Below are 18,919 nucleotides of genomic sequence, written 5' to 3'. Positions count from 1 at the left end.
AAATTCAATATAAAATTAAAAAAAAAAAAATATATATATATATATATATATAACAATTGATATTAAACTAATAGTTTTTCATAGTTAACATGTTAACAAATTTAGTTCCATTTTAAGGAAAAAACTTAATAGGTTAGCCAGTTTGTCTTAAAATATCCCAGTGTTATGGGAAGATTTACAAAACACATCATTGCCCTGAACTCAAGATGAACAGAAAATCTAAATTATTTGTCTGTTTTATTGTCTCAGGCATCAATGAATGCACAGACCCATCCATGCACCACTGCGACCACAACTGCACCGACACTCCCACCAGCTTCATCTGCACCTGTCGCCATGGTTACCGCCTCATGTCCGACAACAAAACGTGCGACGATGTGGACGAGTGCTCGGTCACGCCCAGCGTGTGCAGCCAGGTGTGCGAGAACACCATGGGCTCGTACGTGTGCAAATGCGCGCCAGGCTTCCTCCGCGAACCCGACGGACGCAGCTGCAGGCAAAACAGCAACATCAGCCCCTACCTGATCTTCAGCAACCGCTACTATCTGCGCAACCTGTCGACGGACGGCGAGGCCTACTCGCTCATTCTGCAGGGCCTCACCAGCGTGGTTGCGCTGGACTTCGATCGGGTGGACAGACGCTTGTACTGGATCGACGTGAGCCGGAGGGTGCTGGAGCGGATGTTCTTTAACGGGACGGGACGAGAGGTGGTGGTCAATGGGATTTTGCATGGCGAAGGCCTGGCGGTGGACTGGGTCGGGAGGAAGCTGTACTGGGTCGACAGCTTTCTCGACTGCATGAAGGTGTCGGAGCTGGACGGCCGGTTTGTGAGGAAGTTAGCAGAACACTGTGTGGATGCTAATAACACATACTGCTTTGAGAATCCCAGAGCCATCGTTCTCCATCCGAAGTTTGGGTGAGTTTACCAGCGATGCAAGTCATTTTCAGACCTGTGAAGCTCAAAACACACTGCATAATTTTCGCTGTCCCAGACGAAAGATTGGCATCTTGAATCAGTCGTGGCGATTTCTGTGATCGTGGCTCCTAATCAGTGGTCCTGTGTCGTACATTGAGAGAGGTTCAAAGACGGCCGTTGTCACGGTCTTGCGATCAAAGATAGCCTACGATACAGCATGGGCATCGCACAGTGTGTTTGCTGCTACGATCCACGTTTACTGACCAACCAATGAAAATGTGACATGAAATCAATGCGACATGGCGCTAAAACATAAAACTGCTTACCTCAAGCTCTTATCCCTTCCTCTTTCGCCACTTTCACTTTTTTTCAGCACACATAAAAGCGAAAGCTGTTAAAGTGTGATTTATCATGCTCTTTTTGTTTGCCACTAGCGCATGCTAATGACGTTTTATTCTTCTATAGTAACGTGAGTCGTAGCTTATGAGTCAATAGGTGTCATTATCATACAGTCTACACACACGCCGTTATTAGATCCATGTCGCACAGTGTGACACGCAATGCTCTTATAGGATTGCTAAAATCGTGCAGTGTGTCTTTGGCTTAAGTTGGTGGTTATGTGCATATTGCACAATCTGAGTAGTGACAACTGCAAACCTCAGAAAAAGGTACAAAAGCTGTCACTGGGGTTTTACCTTTTCAAAAAGTTCATCTTTGTACCTTATTTGCCTCTAAAGTGCATATATGCAGTAAGTATCTAAATTGTACATATTAATACCTAAATGGTACATTTTTGTGCCTTTTAAAAGGTACTGCCCCAGTGACAGCTTTTGTGCTTTTTGTCTAAATTTGTAGTTTCCAACTGGTATTAGTGTTCTGATCGTGAAAAAACAATGGTGAATGCAAACAATGAACTACAGTATAACCAACTATAGAACCATGTGTAGATGGGATAGCAAAATGAATTCACTTAAATGTTTTTAAAAAGGTGGAAAAATCATTTTTGACATCAAAGGCCTCACATTCCAGTCGAATTTTGTAGACTTTGGATGCAAATTAATTTGTCAGTTGGTAGAAGTGAGAAATTTGAGATATGCCAGCATGGACAGGTTGTGTGACGTGCCCTCATCCTCAAAATCTTAAATAAAACTGCACAAATTACTACTACTACTACTAATAAACGTTATTGTTTTATAAAAATAAAATATGTTTAAAAAAATATTTTAATCAATGTTTTAATAATAATATATTACTTTATATAATTATATTTTACATTTTAATATATAATTAATATATTATTATTTGTAATATAATATACATTTATGAATTTATAATATAATAATTATCTATTACATTATTATTAATTATTCTTTAGGTTATAACTGATATCATAAATCTATAATATTTACAAAAAAGTAAATTTAGATGTATTGTGTACCTGAATCTGTGCACACTACATTTAAAATGACTTTGAACTTTTCAAATAAATGCTGTTCTTTTGAACTTTCTGTTCATCAAAGTGTTCCACAAAAATATGAAGCAGCACAACTGTTTTAACACTGGTAACAATAAGAAATGTATCTTGAGCTGCATATTAGACTGACTTCTGAAGGATCATGTGACACTGAAGACTGGCGTAACGATGCTGAAAATTCAGCTTTGATCACAGGAATAAATTACATTTTACAATATATCCAAATATTTTAAATTGTAATAATATTTCACAATATTACTGTTTTTACTACATTTTTCTCAAGTAATTGCAGCCTTGGTGAGCAGAAGAGCCTGTAAAACAGTAAAAGCTCTTACCGACCCCAAACTTTTAACAGTATGTAGCTTACATTGCTGAAATCTGTTTTAGCTTCTATTTTTTAATATCAGATGTCATCTTTGTGCAGATATGTGTACTGGACTGACTGGGGAGACAAAGCCTTCATTGGACGTGTCGGGATGGATGGGAATAACAAGTCGGCCATCATCACTACTAAGATCGAGTGGCCCAACGGTCTCACTATTGACTACACCAATGACAAGCTTTACTGGTCTGATGCTCACCTCAACTACATCGAGTAAGACTACCTCACCTTTATATCCTGTCATCGAGAGCACAATATTTAATTACTGCAAATTTATGTAATTAAATATGATACGTCATAAATGATTATGAATTAAATGAATCACAAATGATCAATATTTGCTGACAAATCCCGCAAATTAAGATTTGGTTGTTGCATCACAATCTTTTTTCTTCCATTTTTAAGGAAATGATAAATCATGCAAGTTTTTCTATTTCAATTTGATGAATGTTTCCTTAAAATTCAAACACTGAGATGTAGCCATTTCTTGAAATTAAAATAAATCTTTATACTATATTCTTACAGTTATTCTTATAATTATATATTTAATTGATTATTATTTGTGTTTTTAGCATTTATTTATTCATTTTTAAACTTTTGTATGAATCATAAGAAACAATTATTAGAAACACTAATATTTATTTTAATTTCAAACATTGAACAACTTCTTTGATTTTACTTTCACACAAATAATAGAGAATAATCTTAAGAATATTATAAATTCATATTATGTTTTGATTGCAAACACTGAGTGAATTTCACACATTAAGTGCGTCCTAAAAATCAAGCACTGAAATATGTTCAATGTTTGAAACTAATTTAAAATATTCAGAATATCCTTACAGTCATTGTCTATCAATATTTTGTTGTTTATACGGTATGGTTAACATTTTATTATTTGCATTTGTGACCCTGGATCACAAAAGCAGTCATAAGTAGCACAGGTATATTTGTAGCAATAGCCAACAATACATTGTATGGGTCAAAAAATGGGTCAATTTTTCTTTTATGCCAAAAATCATTAGGATATTAAGTAAAAATCATGTTCCATGAAGATATTTTGTAAATTTCCTACCGTAAATATGTAAAAACTTAATTTTTGATCAGTAATATGCATTGCTAAGAACTCACCCTCAGATTCCAGATTTTCAAATAGTTGTATCTCAGCCAAATATTGTCCGATCCTAACAAACCATACATCAATGGAAAGCTTATTTATTCAGATCTCAATATAACAAAATTTACCCTTATGACTGGTTCTGTGGTCCTTGGTCACATTTATCCTTCTCTACATTAAATATGTCAATAAATCTATCAATTTGATTAAATGAATCACATTTATCATTATATGCTGACAAATCCCACAATTGAAGATTTTGTGCACAAAATGAGCATCATTATTAAAATGGTTCTGTCTCCTCAGATTCTCTGATCTGGACGGGAATCACAGGCACACTGTGTACGACGGCGTCCTGCCGCATCCTTTCGCGATCACGGTGTTCGAGGAAAGCGTGTACTGGACGGACTGGAACACGCGCACGGTGGAGAAGGGCAACAAATACAACGGCTCTGGACGGGAAGCGCTCATCAACACCACCCACCGACCGTTCGACATCCACGTGTGCCATCCCTACCGACAGCCCATAGGTGAGCCCAGGACAGCGTAACTCGAGCAGGACGCTCATTATCTCACGTCAGATCGCTATCACTTCCTTTAAACGTCCACTGAGGCACTTAAGGGTCTCTGCCAATATTTACACTGTCCAACACAATGCCGCCAGTCTCTGCTCGCCTGTCTGTTCTCGGACACAGGAAAGACTAAACTCTTTATCATTGCTATAATGGCCAGGACAGGTAGCTTAAACTCTTTATCTGTGGCTTTCTTTAGAAAGAGGAGCTACACCTACATGATGTGGAGCCACATCCTGGTTCTTTGTAAGAGGATATAGTCTGACTCAGTGGTTTTCAACTGACTACACAATTTACTTTAAGCAACAACAACGACTCGATTCAATACCGCACGTTTATCGTACCAAAGTAAATAAACCTGTTCCAAATGTAATGTGTGAATTTTATTCAATATTTGAAATTAAATACATATTAATTTATAGTTTTCTTAATATTTTTCTCTATTATTTGCAAAAAAGTTAAATGTTCTTAGATTTTAACATTGAAATCTGAAATTAAAAACTAAATCTGTAGAAAGTTAGAATAAATATTAATTTGATAATATTCTTACAATTATTCCTATGATTATATGCTTAATTATTTTTTCATTTATTTATTATTCTTATCATGTTTTTGTTTTTGATTATAAGAACAATTTGCTTAAGATTACCCCTATTATTCATTCAAAAGTGTTGAATAATAGGGGTAATCATAAGAGAAATTGGTATTTATAATATTATTGTTGTTATTATTTTAATTACAAACTTTGAATACATTTTAAACATTAAATAAATTTTAAAGGCATTTTATTTACTTCTTTACAAATAATCATAAGATTATAAAAATATTAAATAATATTTATTTTAATCACTAACACTGAATACATCCCAAACATTGAATTTTTCCTTAAAAATTTAAACACTGAAATATTTCCATTGTTTCAAATGAAAATTAATATAAGCTTATTCTTTTTATTATCACCTATTATTGTCTGTTAATATCATAAATAATTAAATAAAATGACCTTAAAATCGAACAGTACAACTTAATGTGTGAAATTAAAATACATTTTAATTTAGAATATTCTTAGAATTATTATTATGATTATGTTTAGTTATTTATTATTTTAAATTATTTTAGCATTTATTTATTATTCTTATTATGTTTTATACTTATTTATGAAAAAACATTGAATACATTTTGAAGTTAGATTTTAGAGACTTTTAAAATTACTTTTGAAATTTACCTTATTTTAAATGTACTTTTATAGGAATAATATAGAACATTCTTAAAATTAAATATAAATATACATAGATTTTTTTATTGCGAAAAATAAATGAATTCCCTAGAAAACAAACAAATGTTTTCAGTATTTGAATTAAAATAAATATTCAAAATATTCTTAGTCATCTATTACTTTTAAGTTTATAGTTATGATATGATTATGATTAGTTGCATTTTATTATTTGCATTTATGTGTCCATAATTCAGGACAGATTCAGAACAGACCTGAAACTTGGTATTTTTATTTATTTATTTTTTTTGTGACTCACTAGCAGAGTCTCACTCACACTATATCTTTCCCCTGTAGTGACGAATCCCTGTGCGGTCAATAACGGAGGCTGTTCTCACCTGTGTCTTCTGCGAGCCGGAGGTCAGGGTTTCACCTGCGAGTGTCCTGATCACTTCCTTACCGTGCAAATAGGGGGCATCGCACGCTGCCTGCCCATGTGCTCCAGCACACAGTACAGATGTGCAGACAATGAGCGGTTAGTGTCTCCATGCACACTCAGTTACAAAGCCTAGTGAGCTGCCTTGCTGTATACTACCTACAGTACATATGAGCAAGCATCCTAACTGAAACTGAACCTTGCATTTGTCTGTTCCTAAAGCTGTATCCCTATCTGGTGGAAGTGCGACGGTCAGCGGGACTGCAGAGACGGTTCGGATGAACCCTCCACGTGTCCCGTCCGTCACTGCAGACTGGGCCAGTTCCAGTGTAATGACGGAAACTGCACCAGCCCACACTTCCTGTGTAACTCTAATCAGGACTGTCCCGATGGGTCTGACGAGGACACTGTGCTGTGTGGTATGGAAAAAACTATCAAATATAATCATGTCAGTATCTGCAGTGATGCTGGTGATGTGGCCTAGTGGTTAAAAATCTGGGCATGAAGCTGGAATGTTGTAGGTTTGAACCCCATAATAAAATGTTGTAATAAACAGCAATATTTTCCTACATACATTTTTGCTAAAACATTTTATTATACGAAGGGAAAACGTGCCAAAACAAGACTTTCATGATCAATTTCATGAGTGATGATGCCAGTGTTATTTATGCATTATTAAAGTATTTTGTTTTTGTATTTTCAGTTTTCATTTTAATTTCAGTTTAAGAAAATGTGCTTTTGTCTTTTTAAAAACCCGTCTGCTTAAGCTTTAATTTATTTTTAGAAGTGTTTTTAGTAATTTTTGTACTTTAACTAAGGCAACATTTCTAAAAAGTTTAAATTTTATTTAATATTTATATTTTAATTCAAACATTTCATTTTTCATTGAAAACAGAAATATATAGAATGTTTTAAATTACTTGTTTATTATATTGTTTATACATTTATTTGAAGTTTTATTGATTTTATATTGTTTTAATATTTCTATATAGCTTTAATTTTAATACTTAAACTTAAACTTATTTAATTTCTAATTTTTTGTTTTAGTTTTTCTGTGTAATATTTATATTTATTTCATTTCTAACATTTAATATTTATTTAAAAATCAAACACTGATTTAGAAAAAAATATTTATATAGTTGTATAGTTTTTATTATTTTATATTTTCCATTTTATTTTAGTTTAAGTTTTAGTGCTTTGGTTGTGCGTTTGTCTTTTGTAGTTTTTGTTTTCTTATATGTCTGTATAGTTTTTATTCATTTTTATTTCTGTTTTAGTTATTTTAGCAAATCAGGTTAAGTCAATTTAAAATAAACATTTCGCCTTGGCAACTAGCTGAAATAAAAAAGTTTATTTTTATTTCAGTTAACGTTTATTTTGTTTTAAGTGACGTGTTTTTTTTTTAATGGTTTTATTTTATTTACAGTTTTAGTTTTAGTTAACTATAATAACCCTGCTATTGTGATATTTGCTTTTGATTAAACTGTTGCCATGTATTCGGAAATGCATCTTCCTCTCCTTCTGCACTTCAGCCACGCATCAGTGTGAGTCTCATCAGTGGCAGTGTGCCAATAAGCGCTGCATCTCTGAGGCCTGGCAGTGCGACGGGGAGAACGACTGCGGCGACGGATCTGACGAGGATCCCGCTCACTGCTCCAGCAGGACCTGCAGACCTGGACAGTTCAAGTGCAGGAACGGCCGCTGCATCCCACACAGCTGGAAGTGTGACGTGGACGATGACTGTGGCGACAACTCCGACGAGCCCATCGACGAATGCAGTGAGCTGCCGACTCATTACTGCGTTACAATGCATTTGTTTTGTTATTTAATGAGTTTAAATTAGAGGAAGAAAATGTTATGCAGTATGACGTGACCTTAAATCTCCTTTCTTAGTATTTTTGGTTGTTGTTAATCATCTGTGGGATGTTGTTTGCAGTGGGTCCGGCGTACAGATGTGACAATCACACAGAGTTTGACTGCAGCACAAACTACCGCTGTGTTCCTCTGTGGGCCGTGTGCAACGGACACAACGACTGCAGGGACAACAGCGATGAACAAAACTGTGGTGAGACATCAGACAACACACGACTGAAAACATGACTACAAATGTATACATTTATGTGCATAAAAATGTATATATTTATTAATAAAATAGTAAAATATAGTAAAAGTAGTAATATTAAAATTATTAAAAAATTAAATTTAAAAATGTAAAATTACTATGAAAAGCATTATTATAATTTATTACATGATAGAATTTTGATATTTATTAATAAAATAGTAAAGTAATAGCAAAAGTATTAGAATGATGAACAAATTTAAATTACTATACAAAAATGACACTGTGACAATTTTTATTCAGAAACAGATGTTAAATATTAATTGTAGATATTAAAATTATTTTAATCTAGCCTTCTAATAAACCTGGCATTATTAGGGCTGGGTATCGTTCAAAAATTTTCAATAGATTTCAGTGCAAATAGTTTTAATAAAGCTCAAATAGTCTTCAGTTTACACATCTGTTAGGCTACATTTACACTAGTGCGTGTTTGTTTTAAAACGCATAGCTCAGACAGGATCATCATTTCTATTCATTTTCCACTGATTTACTGATGAGCGTTAGCAGCTTCAAGCACTGTCTGCCTGTGTTCTCTCTTCCATGAACACTGCTCTGACTCAGAGGTAATAACATATTTCAGCAACATTGCATGGCCAAAACACATTAGACGGCAATCGGAAGTTATTACAAACACTCGATGGTGGTTTAAAGTGAGTTTTGAGTAAAAGCAGAATATAAATCTTATTTATTGTCTTATGTAGCATGATGCTACAGTGTGCATGTTACATCCGCTTTCAGTCGTAGTATGAATGAATGGACATCTGCATATTATCGAAACTCCACGCAGCTCCCGCACTACTCTCCATTGGAAATGAATGATTGTTTGTCGGAGATCGTGGAAAGCCGGCTTGAAACGCAGTGGAAACGCCAGTATGACGAGGATCGTTTTCATTTTAAAACAAAAACGCACCAGTGTAAATGTAGCCTTTCATCTAAGGGGGCTGGGACGCATTCACACTACAGCCTCACGTGTGAGCCACATCTCTGAGTGTAACTGGTGTAAACTAGTAGGTGTGTTTGACTTGACGCAGACCGATCGGTGTATTACAGTACTACGAGAGCTATAGAGAATCGGATGTCAAACACTGATCGATCCACGCCGTGCCACTTCTAGTCGAACACACCTAGTGCTGCAGGCTTATTGGCTCACTGACGTTGATGAGATTAACCCCTTAGGTATCGAAATTTGGTACGTTTTTCAATACTCGATGGTATCGAGGCAATTCGGTCGGTGCCTAAAAAGTATCCAACTGGATACCCAGCCCTAGGCATTATATATTTTGCATATTGCTGGCTCTGAGATGAATTGCTTTGAATAGAAGCTTGTGCTAAATGTGTAAATGTAAATATAAATTAAAATATAAAATAAAAAAGTACAAATGTTAGAATTATTCACAGCAATTATTCAAAACTTGACTCAATATAACTGTTTTTATTCACACAGCAATGCTTACAACACAAAATATAGATATTTATTCAAAAATAATAAAGTAATATTAGAATTAATAATATTAAATAAAAGTACAAATTGTTAGAAAAAAATTAGTTGTGCTGTCAAACAAGTAATCGTGATTAATCGCATCCAAAATAAAAGTTTTTGTTTACATAATATGTGTGTATACTGTGTATATTTATTATGTATATATAAATACACTCATACAGTATATATTTTGAAAATATTTATGTGTATTTATATGTATATATTTATATTTATATAATTTATATTATACATAAATATATTTAATATACAAATATAACATTTTTCTTAAATATATACATGCATGTGTGTGTATTTATATATACATCATAAATATACACAGTACACACATATATTATGTAAACAAAAACTTTTATTTTGGAGGCGATTAATCACGATTAATCGTTTGAATTTTTGCCATGTCCGACTTTTAGTTTTTTGTATATTAAATTAAAAAATCGTTTTAAAAATGTAAAAATTTGTTTGGAAATTGGGAGTTTTTTAAATTATCTTTTTTTTTAATTGCCTTTTTTTATCATGTTAATTAAAATCTAAACCTTTTAAAATCCAATCAATAACCGATAGAATCAAGTCCCATACTACATTTGTTTTTCTTGTTTGATAAGCCGTTGCACTCCAAAAAATGCCACAAAATTGGACGGAGTTTCCATTTCATGCTGACTTTAACAAAAATGACTAAAATTTACTACCACCTTTAAATTTCAGTAAAATTCAGTAAGATGAGTCTGTAGTGCTCCCATTATCACTGATGTTGTATAAAGCTGTGTGTGTGTGTGTGTGTGTGTGTGTGTGTGTGTGTTTGTCATGATGGATTGAAATCATGAGGAGTTATTTGTCCTCTCACACTCCAGCGCTACATTAGTTCAGTCTGTCTGTGATGGACGGGCCCTCGGTGACCCCTCCTCCTGTCTGGGGCCACACCACTGATTTATGTGTGTGTTAGGAATGTCTGTGTCAGGCACCGGTGTGTGTGTGTGTGTGTGTGTGTGTGAGCACGCACTTGTGATTATTGTTTCAGTAAGGGTCAAGAGGTTTTACTGTAATATTACTGGTATGTTGTCAGTAATCTGACCGATATACAGTAAACAAACACACACACACACATACACACACACACGTAGCCTGGTTCTCCCGGGTCTTATCAGCTCCCTCTCGCTCCATTAGTGCCATCCTGCACAGAGAGGAGAGAGAGGAGAGATCGCCCTAATCTGACTGTAAGAATGTGCCGCCCGGGTCAGGTGGGGCACCGCTGCGCTGAGTGTGTTTGTTCATCTCCTCCTCTTCTTTCCTTTCCTCTGTCCATAATAATGTACATATTTTATGCCTCATTACTTCCGATTCTCTAATTTTCTTCTTCCTCTTAATTTTCTTCTCCTCTTGTCTCATTTCACCTCACTTTGTCTCCTTTTCTCCTCTCATTGCACTTATTCTGCTTTACTCATGAACTTTTTTCACCCTCGTCTCATTATATCTCACCTTTTCTCCTTCTCATCTCATCACTTTTAAAGTTTTCTTGGTTTTTCTTTTCCTATTTTTTTAACTCTGCATTCTTTTTGCAGGGTTTCCGCAGGTCTTAAAAAGTCTTACTTCGACCTTCCACAATTTAAATCGGAGCAGAAAGTCTTAAATTCATTAAGTCATGGCATTAAATGTTGCTTTGCACTGCAAAATATAAATATCTCGCTCAGTATTTTGTATACAAATAAATCAAGATTCATACTTGAGATGCAAAATGATATGAAGTATGAAATCTGAGAAATGTAACAAATTGAAGTGCATTTATGCTTAAAACAAGTATCTGCCCTTTGAAAAGGTTATTTTTCTGACCGTATTGGCAGATGTTTGTTTTTGTTTTAATCATGAACTCATTTTGATTAATTTCTTCGTGTCCCCTTCCATATGTTCTTTAAACTTCCTTTACTTGGTCTTATAAATGTTTTTAAAAATCTTACATTCACCTTCACAAAACCTGCAGAAACCCTGTCTTGTCTCATCTCGTCTCTCCTATTAGTTTTCGTCTCTTCTTGTCTCTTCTCTTGTCTTCTCTATTCTAATCTCCTCTGATTTACTTCTTTCCTTTTTCCTTTCTTCTCATCTCATCACATTTCACATTGTCTTTTCTCCCTCAGTTCTTTTGTCATCTCACCTGTTCTAATTTTTCTCCTCTCCTCTCTTTTCCGTTTCTCTCCTCTCATCTCCTCTCTTGATAGTTATCAGTATCTCTTTATTAAAGCACATGCTGTTAGCTGTTAAATAAGCTTTTATTTAACAGACATGTCTTCTACTGTACTGGTTTTTCTTGTCAGAGACTGTCTCTTCACTTCCGCTCTGTTTAACGTTAGCTTGTGTGTGTCTGTGTTGTGTTTGCAGACGAGTTGACCTGTGAGCCGGCGGGTGATTTCCGCTGTGATAACCACCAGTGCATCCCCCTGCGCTGGCGCTGCGACGGAGACAATGACTGCGGCGACGGATCTGACGAACGCAACTGCAGTGAGTAACAGCAATGACCTCTTGGGTTCAGTCAGTTCGATATAAAAACACAACAAACCAGAGAGATAGTTAAGTAATAGTCATTATTACTCACCTTTGTGTGGTTCAATGGAATAAAAATGTTAATGAAAGTGAATGAGGACTGGGGCTGTCGAGCTGCAGAAATGTAAATAATCTCCGAATAAATATCATAAATGGTCCATTTAACTATCACGTAGCTCTTAACTCAAATATGGTGCCTTTAACGCTTGTGACATGTATGAAGCAATGACACATACAGGGCTAGATATTCTGTGAATATTGACTTAATGGGATAGTTCACCCAAAAATGAAAATTCTGTCATTATTAACTCACCCTCAAGTTGTTCCAAACCTGTATGCATTTCTTTCTTCTGCTGAACACAAAAGAAGATATTTGGAAGAATGTGGGCAACCAAACAGTTTCTGGTCTCCATTGACTTTCATAGTATTTTTTCCATAGTAAGTCAATGGGGTCCAGCAACTATTTGGTTACCAGCACTCTTCTTCAAAACATCTTCTTTTATGTTCAACAGAAGAAAGAAACTCATACAGGTTTTTGGGTGAACTATTTCTTTAAATTTTGATTTACTCATTACATAAAGCTATTGTATGGCTTCTGAAGACTTGGAATACAATATGTGACCCTGGACCACAAAACCAGTCTTAAGTCGCTGGGGTATATTTGTAGCAATAGCCAACAATACATTGTATGGGTCAAAATGATCAATTTTTCTTTTATGCCAAAAATCATTATTATATTAAGTAAAGATCATGTTCCATGAAGATAATTAGTGAATTTCTTACCGTAAATACATCAAAACTTAATTTTTGATTAGTAATATGCATTGCTAAGAACTTCATTTGGACAACTTTAAAGGCGATTTTCTCAATATTTAGATTTTTTTGCACCCTCAGATTCCAGATTTTCAAATACTTGTATTTCAGCCAAATATTGTCCTATCCTAAAAGCTTATTTATTCAGCTTTCAGATGAAGTATAAATCTCAATTTAAAAAATTGATCCTTATGACTGGTTTTGTGGTCCAGGGTCACATATATAAATCATGCAAAAAAAACTACTTTTATTCAGCTTTTTTGTCATGTTGGTACTTGGAAAAAGAATGGCTCGGTAATCCTTTAAAGGTCCCATGACATGCTGCTTTTTGGATGCTTTTATATTGGCCTAAGTGGTCCCTAATACTGTATCTAAAGTCTGTTTCCCGAAATTCAGCCTTGGTGCAGAATTTCAGCCACTATGAGCCAGTCCCACAATGAGCTTTCCTTAGGACGTGCCATTTCTGTGTCTGTAGCTTTAAGGACGAGAGAGGCGGGGCGAGGTGGAGGGTGGGTGTGTGGCCTTAACCAGCTTGTGCTAGCATGCACTAATGTTGACAGTGGATGTATCGCAATGGCTCATAGACACGCAGTCCTTCAAGCTTTTCAGTTTGACCCAGAATCTGAACCGGATGGAGAAGCACCGGATGAAGAAGTTGCAACTCAGCGGCTACAGCAGGACGTCTCCGAATGGTTAACGTTAGTTTAAAATATTATGTCTGGATACGGTACTTTAGTTGGTTTGTTTATGTATGCTGTTACAGTTATTATCATGTAGCTAATGCTAGCCATAGGCTCGGATGAAGGAACTAAAAAAATACTTCGGTGTTCATTTGAACATCCAAACACTGAGCAACTGCCGTGCTTCGCTCGTTTGCAAGCCATGATGTCTCTCGAGGAAAAAAAAAATATTGCACTTGCCTCACACGGTAGTAGCTCATTTTCTCATGGGCGGGCAAAGCAGAGAAAGGGGAGGTAACCTTTCCCCGTATGACGACATAAAGGGAAGATTCCAGATTGGGCCATCTGAGCTTTCATTTTCTCAAAGGCGAAGCAGGATACCCAGGGCTCGGTTTACACCTATCGCCATTTCTAGCCACTGGGGGACCATAGGCAGGCTAGGGGAACTCGTATTAATGTTAAAAAAACCTCATAAAGTGAAATTTTCATGCCATGGGACCTTTAACATTTCACTTTCTCTGTTTAAAATTATATGAGGGTGAATACATTATTGCTGGATGAACTGTTCCCTTAATAAGAGAGAAAAACACCTGTAGATTTCCTTTACCAGAGTAACAGTAAAGACAAATATGAAGAGAATGAGAGGAACAAATTGGATAGACAGAAAGCGTGGAGGAGATGACGTGATGGCAGACAAGGTGCTGTGAGGTGTGAAAGGTTGACAAATGGTCTGCGCTAAACCTTTGAGCTGCATGTTGAAAGAAGCGCTGATTTTTTCAGCACATTCTCCTCCCTGCAGAAGAGCTGTAGGGGTGGTGAGCGCAGGTCACTCCCCTGATGAATTCAGCTATGAACTCACCTCCCAAAAATGGCCCTGAAGAGCAAGCTGTATCTCATCACATAAACCTCTAGTCCTGTGACACAGTGAAGCGCAGACTAATCATTGCCCTCATTTGTGTCTTGTGTTTTAGTAAAACTGTTCAGGTGGTGTGTCGGCTGTATTTGGCCTCGTAAACACTGTGTGAAACACCTCTGTTCACAAAATGTATTGTTGCATTCTGATTGCACTATTTTTTTAATTGTTGGTTAAATGTAGACAAGTGACAGATGCAAATCTTGGGCCATTGCCACCACATCCTTGCTGCAAAAAAAACTGATTAAACCAGCCAAAACTTGTTTGCTAGTCTTAGTTGTTTTAATCTGGTCTTTCAGCCTCGCTAAGCTGGTGTTTGCCTGGTTTAACTAAGCGGCTTGCTGTTCTTCCATCTTGATCAGATAAAAAACTGCCCAAAGCCACTTTAAAACCAGCCAATGGACCAGCCTGCCCTTATGAAAATAAAGTGTGCTTAATTGTAATGAATGTACAATACAATTGTAAAAAAGAAAAAAAGATTTGCTGAACATTTCCTCACTCTCAGGCCATCCAAGGTGTAGATGAGTTTGTTTCTTCATCAGAACAGATTTGGAGAAATGTAGCATTAAATCACTCGCTCACCAGTGGATCCTCTGCAGTGAATGGGTGCCGTCAGAATGAGAGTCCAAACAGATGATAAAAACATCACAATAATGCACAAGTAATCCACACCAGTCCATCAATTCATGTCTTGTGAAGTATAAAGCTGCATGTTTTTAAGAAACATATCCATCATTAAGACATTTTTAACTTAAACTATTGCTTCCAGCTAAAATACGAGTTCTCTCCACATTGTATTGCTTTCTCCAGTGAAAAAATTGTGCCTGGAGAGATGTATGCACTCTTTACAAGTCAAAACAGTTCTAAAGTTATATGTTGGTGGATTTTGATGTGAGAGGACAACAGGGGATGGGCTTTTTACACTGCAGATAGCATTATTATGGAGTATGGACTTGTATTTTGGATAGAGGCATCAGTTTAAAATTAAAAAGGTCTCATCAATGGATTTGTTTCTTACAAACATGCGACTTTTCACATCACAAGATGTTAATTGATGTACTGGGGTCATTTGAATTACTTGTGCATTATTGTGATGTTTTATCAGCTGTTTGGACTCTCATTCTGACGGCACCCATTCACTGCAGAGGATCCGTTACTGAGAAAGTAATGTAATGCTAAATTTCTCTGAATGGCTTGATGGTGAGTACAATTTCAGCAAATTTTCATTGTTGTGTGAACTATTCCTTTAATAACACCCCTCACTTGTGGTAAAATCACTTTAGCACATACGGTACCTCTTTGGGCTTATTGCTTTATTTGCTTGCCTACTTTGTATGTATGTTCATGTGTGTCTGATTGACACTGATTGATTCTTATGCATCCGCAGCCCCTCGTCCGTGCACAGAGAGCGAGTACCGCTGTGACAACCTGCACTGCATTCCTGACCGCTGGGTTTGTGACCATGACAACGACTGCGAGGACAATTCTGACGAGAGAGACTGCGGTGAGTGAAAGAAAAGAAGAGACAGCAGAAAGGAAAGACTATCAAAAGAGGGATGGAGAGAGCCGTGGCACTTGCCACCATGTTCAACATCATAATACTGTCTTTTTATTACAGATTGGTCCTCAGTGGGTGATATCTCAATGCAATTGTGTTCCTGGATACCTTGTGAATGACTTACAGGAAGTGTGCATAATTCATTCTCCGTGGCGTATTGAGAGAGATTGGCTTCATTCATTGTGGATGAATGTGTTTCAGAGCTGCGGACCTGTCACCCGGGTTACTTCCAGTGCGGTAGCGGCCACTGCATCGCTGAACGCTTCAAATGCGACGGCAACGCTGACTGTCTCGACTTCACTGATGAAAGCTCCTGTCGTGAGTGTGCTGCCATGTTTTTTTTTTTATCTATTTAAATTCTGAAATGTAACCAGAAGACAGCTGTGAGTTATATTGCAGCGCCCTCTAGAGTCCAAAAGGGTTGTGCAACTGTTCCCATCATCATGCAAACATAAGGAATATCAAAGAATGTGACATTTTGATTAAAGACTATGAAGACAAACTTTTTTTTAAATATGCACACAGATGAAATGTTCACAATAAGATCAGGATCATTTTGAGCAACCAGTAGCTGAAGCAGCACTAGCAATGCCAAAGTCATGGTTTAGTTTCCAACATGCAATGTTAGACACCTTCATCATGTATTAAGAAAGTTGACTTTGAGCTGTATGTGTGCATATTTCAGCCACACGCTACCCAAACAGCACTTACTGTCCACCCTTCCTGTTTGAGTGCAAGAACCACGTGTGTGTGCAGCAGCACTGGATATGTGACGGAGATAATGACTGCGGGGATAATTCAGATGAGGAACTGCATCTCTGCTGTGAGTATCTATCTATCTATCGTTCTGTCGTTCTATCTATTGTTCTGTTTATCTATTTTAAAAGGTTAACCATGATTATTTTGCTCAAAAATATTGGTGATTATTGTCATTCTATTTTTTTTTTCTTTACATTTAATTAGAATTATTGCACTTTCACGTAATCACAAATCAAGAGAAAGTTAACTCCAATCTTGCCTAGTCTGTGGTCTGTGGTATGTTTACACTGTTGCAATGGCTTGTTTTTAGTCTACGGGGTTAAACGTTCCCCCCAGAAAAATGATTTTGATGGAGGGGACCCACCGACGGGGGAGAAAACCATAGAAAAAAACGTCATAGTGCTACTTTTGATTAGCCGTTAGAATGCTTTTGTTTCGCAGACCTGGCAACCCTGGTCAACTAGCAGATTTAAGGTCATTGCACACTGAGTTTTCACATGTTAAAAAAATAAATATGACCTCACGTTGTGTCAATCACGTTTACACACTGCCTCCGAAACTTTCGTCCGTCATAAAAAAATTTGGATCAGGTTCGATTTTCTGCGTTTTCACATCCGTAGCATGTATTTTGATAGGAAAGGATGGCGAATATGTAAAAAACGAAAATACAAAAATTTCGTACTCAGTGTGCAAGGACCTTTAGTCACAGCAAACAGCACAAATGACCACCTGAAAGAAAACAGACTGGCTGTATTTACACTTTTACTTGAGCATATAATATCTCAATTGAGATTGTTCTAACTTACATGTTTGCCAGTGTTTTCAGCTCATCAGCACTTTTTCAGTAATGTAGAGGGAGCGTGTGCCGGTTTGGGAAGATTAAGTAAACCACCATTTAAGAGAAAAGCTCTTATTGGGGGATTTAACCTATTGAAATCTGGCAACCACAGCCATAAAAGCGTGAGGAGGCTTGTTACCAATGCAAGATAATGCAAATGGCATATTAAAATAAAAAGATTTCAGGATAAATGACCGACAGTTAAATATTGCAGATGATTATGCTTAATAAACTAAAAGAAGCAGAAATCGTGATCCTGATCAAAATGTGATTTATTGTGCCAGCCCGACTATCTGTTGAAACTTTCTTTTTTCTTATATGATTTGTATAGTAAATAAATAGCATATCAGCTATACATAACCCAAAAAAGTCCAACTTTTGGCATTTTAGATGTTGAACAAAGTGCACAAACGTCATGTTTCTTGTCTCCTCAGTGGACATCTCATGTGATCCTCCGTTCCGTTTCCGCTGTGATAACACCCGCTGCATCTACAGTCACGAGCTCTGCAACTCTATAGATGACTGCGGTGATGGAACCGACGAGAGGCCGGAGCATTGTCAGTTATTTACCTGTTAAACCTTTTGAATTCGCTAAATTCTATTGAAACTAGTAAAACACTCTGTTTTGTGTGAATGACTCCTCAGGTGTGACTCCCACACACGGGCCCTGCTCTGCAGACGAGTATAAATGTGGGAACAGTCAGTGCATTCCTCTGCAGTACGCCTGCGACGACTACGACGACTGTGAAGACCAGACCGATGAACTCGGCTGCCGTGAGTTTTGTTCATTCACTCACCCTCATGTCGTTTATTTTCTTTCTTGCATAAACAAACGTGGAGCAAATCTTAGAGGTCTGGATCCTGTTGCCTGCACATCTTTGTAACACTTCTTCATCTGTCTCTGTTAGACTACGGCCATGGACGCACATGCAGTGAGAATCTGTGTGAGCATAACTGCACGGATTTGTCGACCGGAGGCTTCATTTGTTCCTGTAAACCTGGATATAAACCCACCCCGGAGGACAAGAATAACTGCGATGGTTTGTGGTGTTGTCTGAATACTTTATTCATTAGAAAACCTCAATATTTACTTCTTTAT

The 18,919-nt window shown here is 36.6% G+C and overlaps 1 protein-coding gene across 9 annotated transcripts in view; it reads left to right on the top strand.

The window, feature by feature from the left end:
- The window catches only part of lrp2a (low density lipoprotein receptor-related protein 2a), a 109,024-nt gene that overhangs the window by 78,485 nt on the left and 11,620 nt on the right, over positions 1–18,919 (top strand). For 8 of the 9 annotated variants that reach the window (XM_058787765.1, XM_058787761.1, XM_058787760.1 and 5 more), the window contains 14 exons: positions 250–916; positions 2,815–2,985; positions 4,196–4,419; positions 6,032–6,209; positions 6,333–6,529; positions 7,643–7,888; positions 8,047–8,175; positions 12,098–12,217; positions 16,053–16,169; positions 16,425–16,541; positions 16,909–17,046; positions 18,255–18,377; positions 18,466–18,594; positions 18,729–18,860. In XM_058787765.1, coding sequence (XP_058643748.1) covers positions 250–916; positions 2,815–2,985; positions 4,196–4,419; positions 6,032–6,209; positions 6,333–6,529; positions 7,643–7,888; positions 8,047–8,175; positions 12,098–12,217; positions 16,053–16,169; positions 16,425–16,541; positions 16,909–17,046; positions 18,255–18,377; positions 18,466–18,594; positions 18,729–18,860 — 2,688 coding nt within the window. The other variant, XM_058787764.1, reaches the window with a different exon arrangement.

The sequence above is a fragment of the Onychostoma macrolepis genome, chromosome 09 (assembly GCF_012432095.1).
Source record: "Onychostoma macrolepis isolate SWU-2019 chromosome 09, ASM1243209v1, whole genome shotgun sequence".
NCBI classification, from domain to species: domain Eukaryota; kingdom Metazoa; phylum Chordata; class Actinopteri; order Cypriniformes; family Cyprinidae; genus Onychostoma; species Onychostoma macrolepis.
This window is presented reverse-complemented; position numbering and strand designations above follow the sequence as displayed.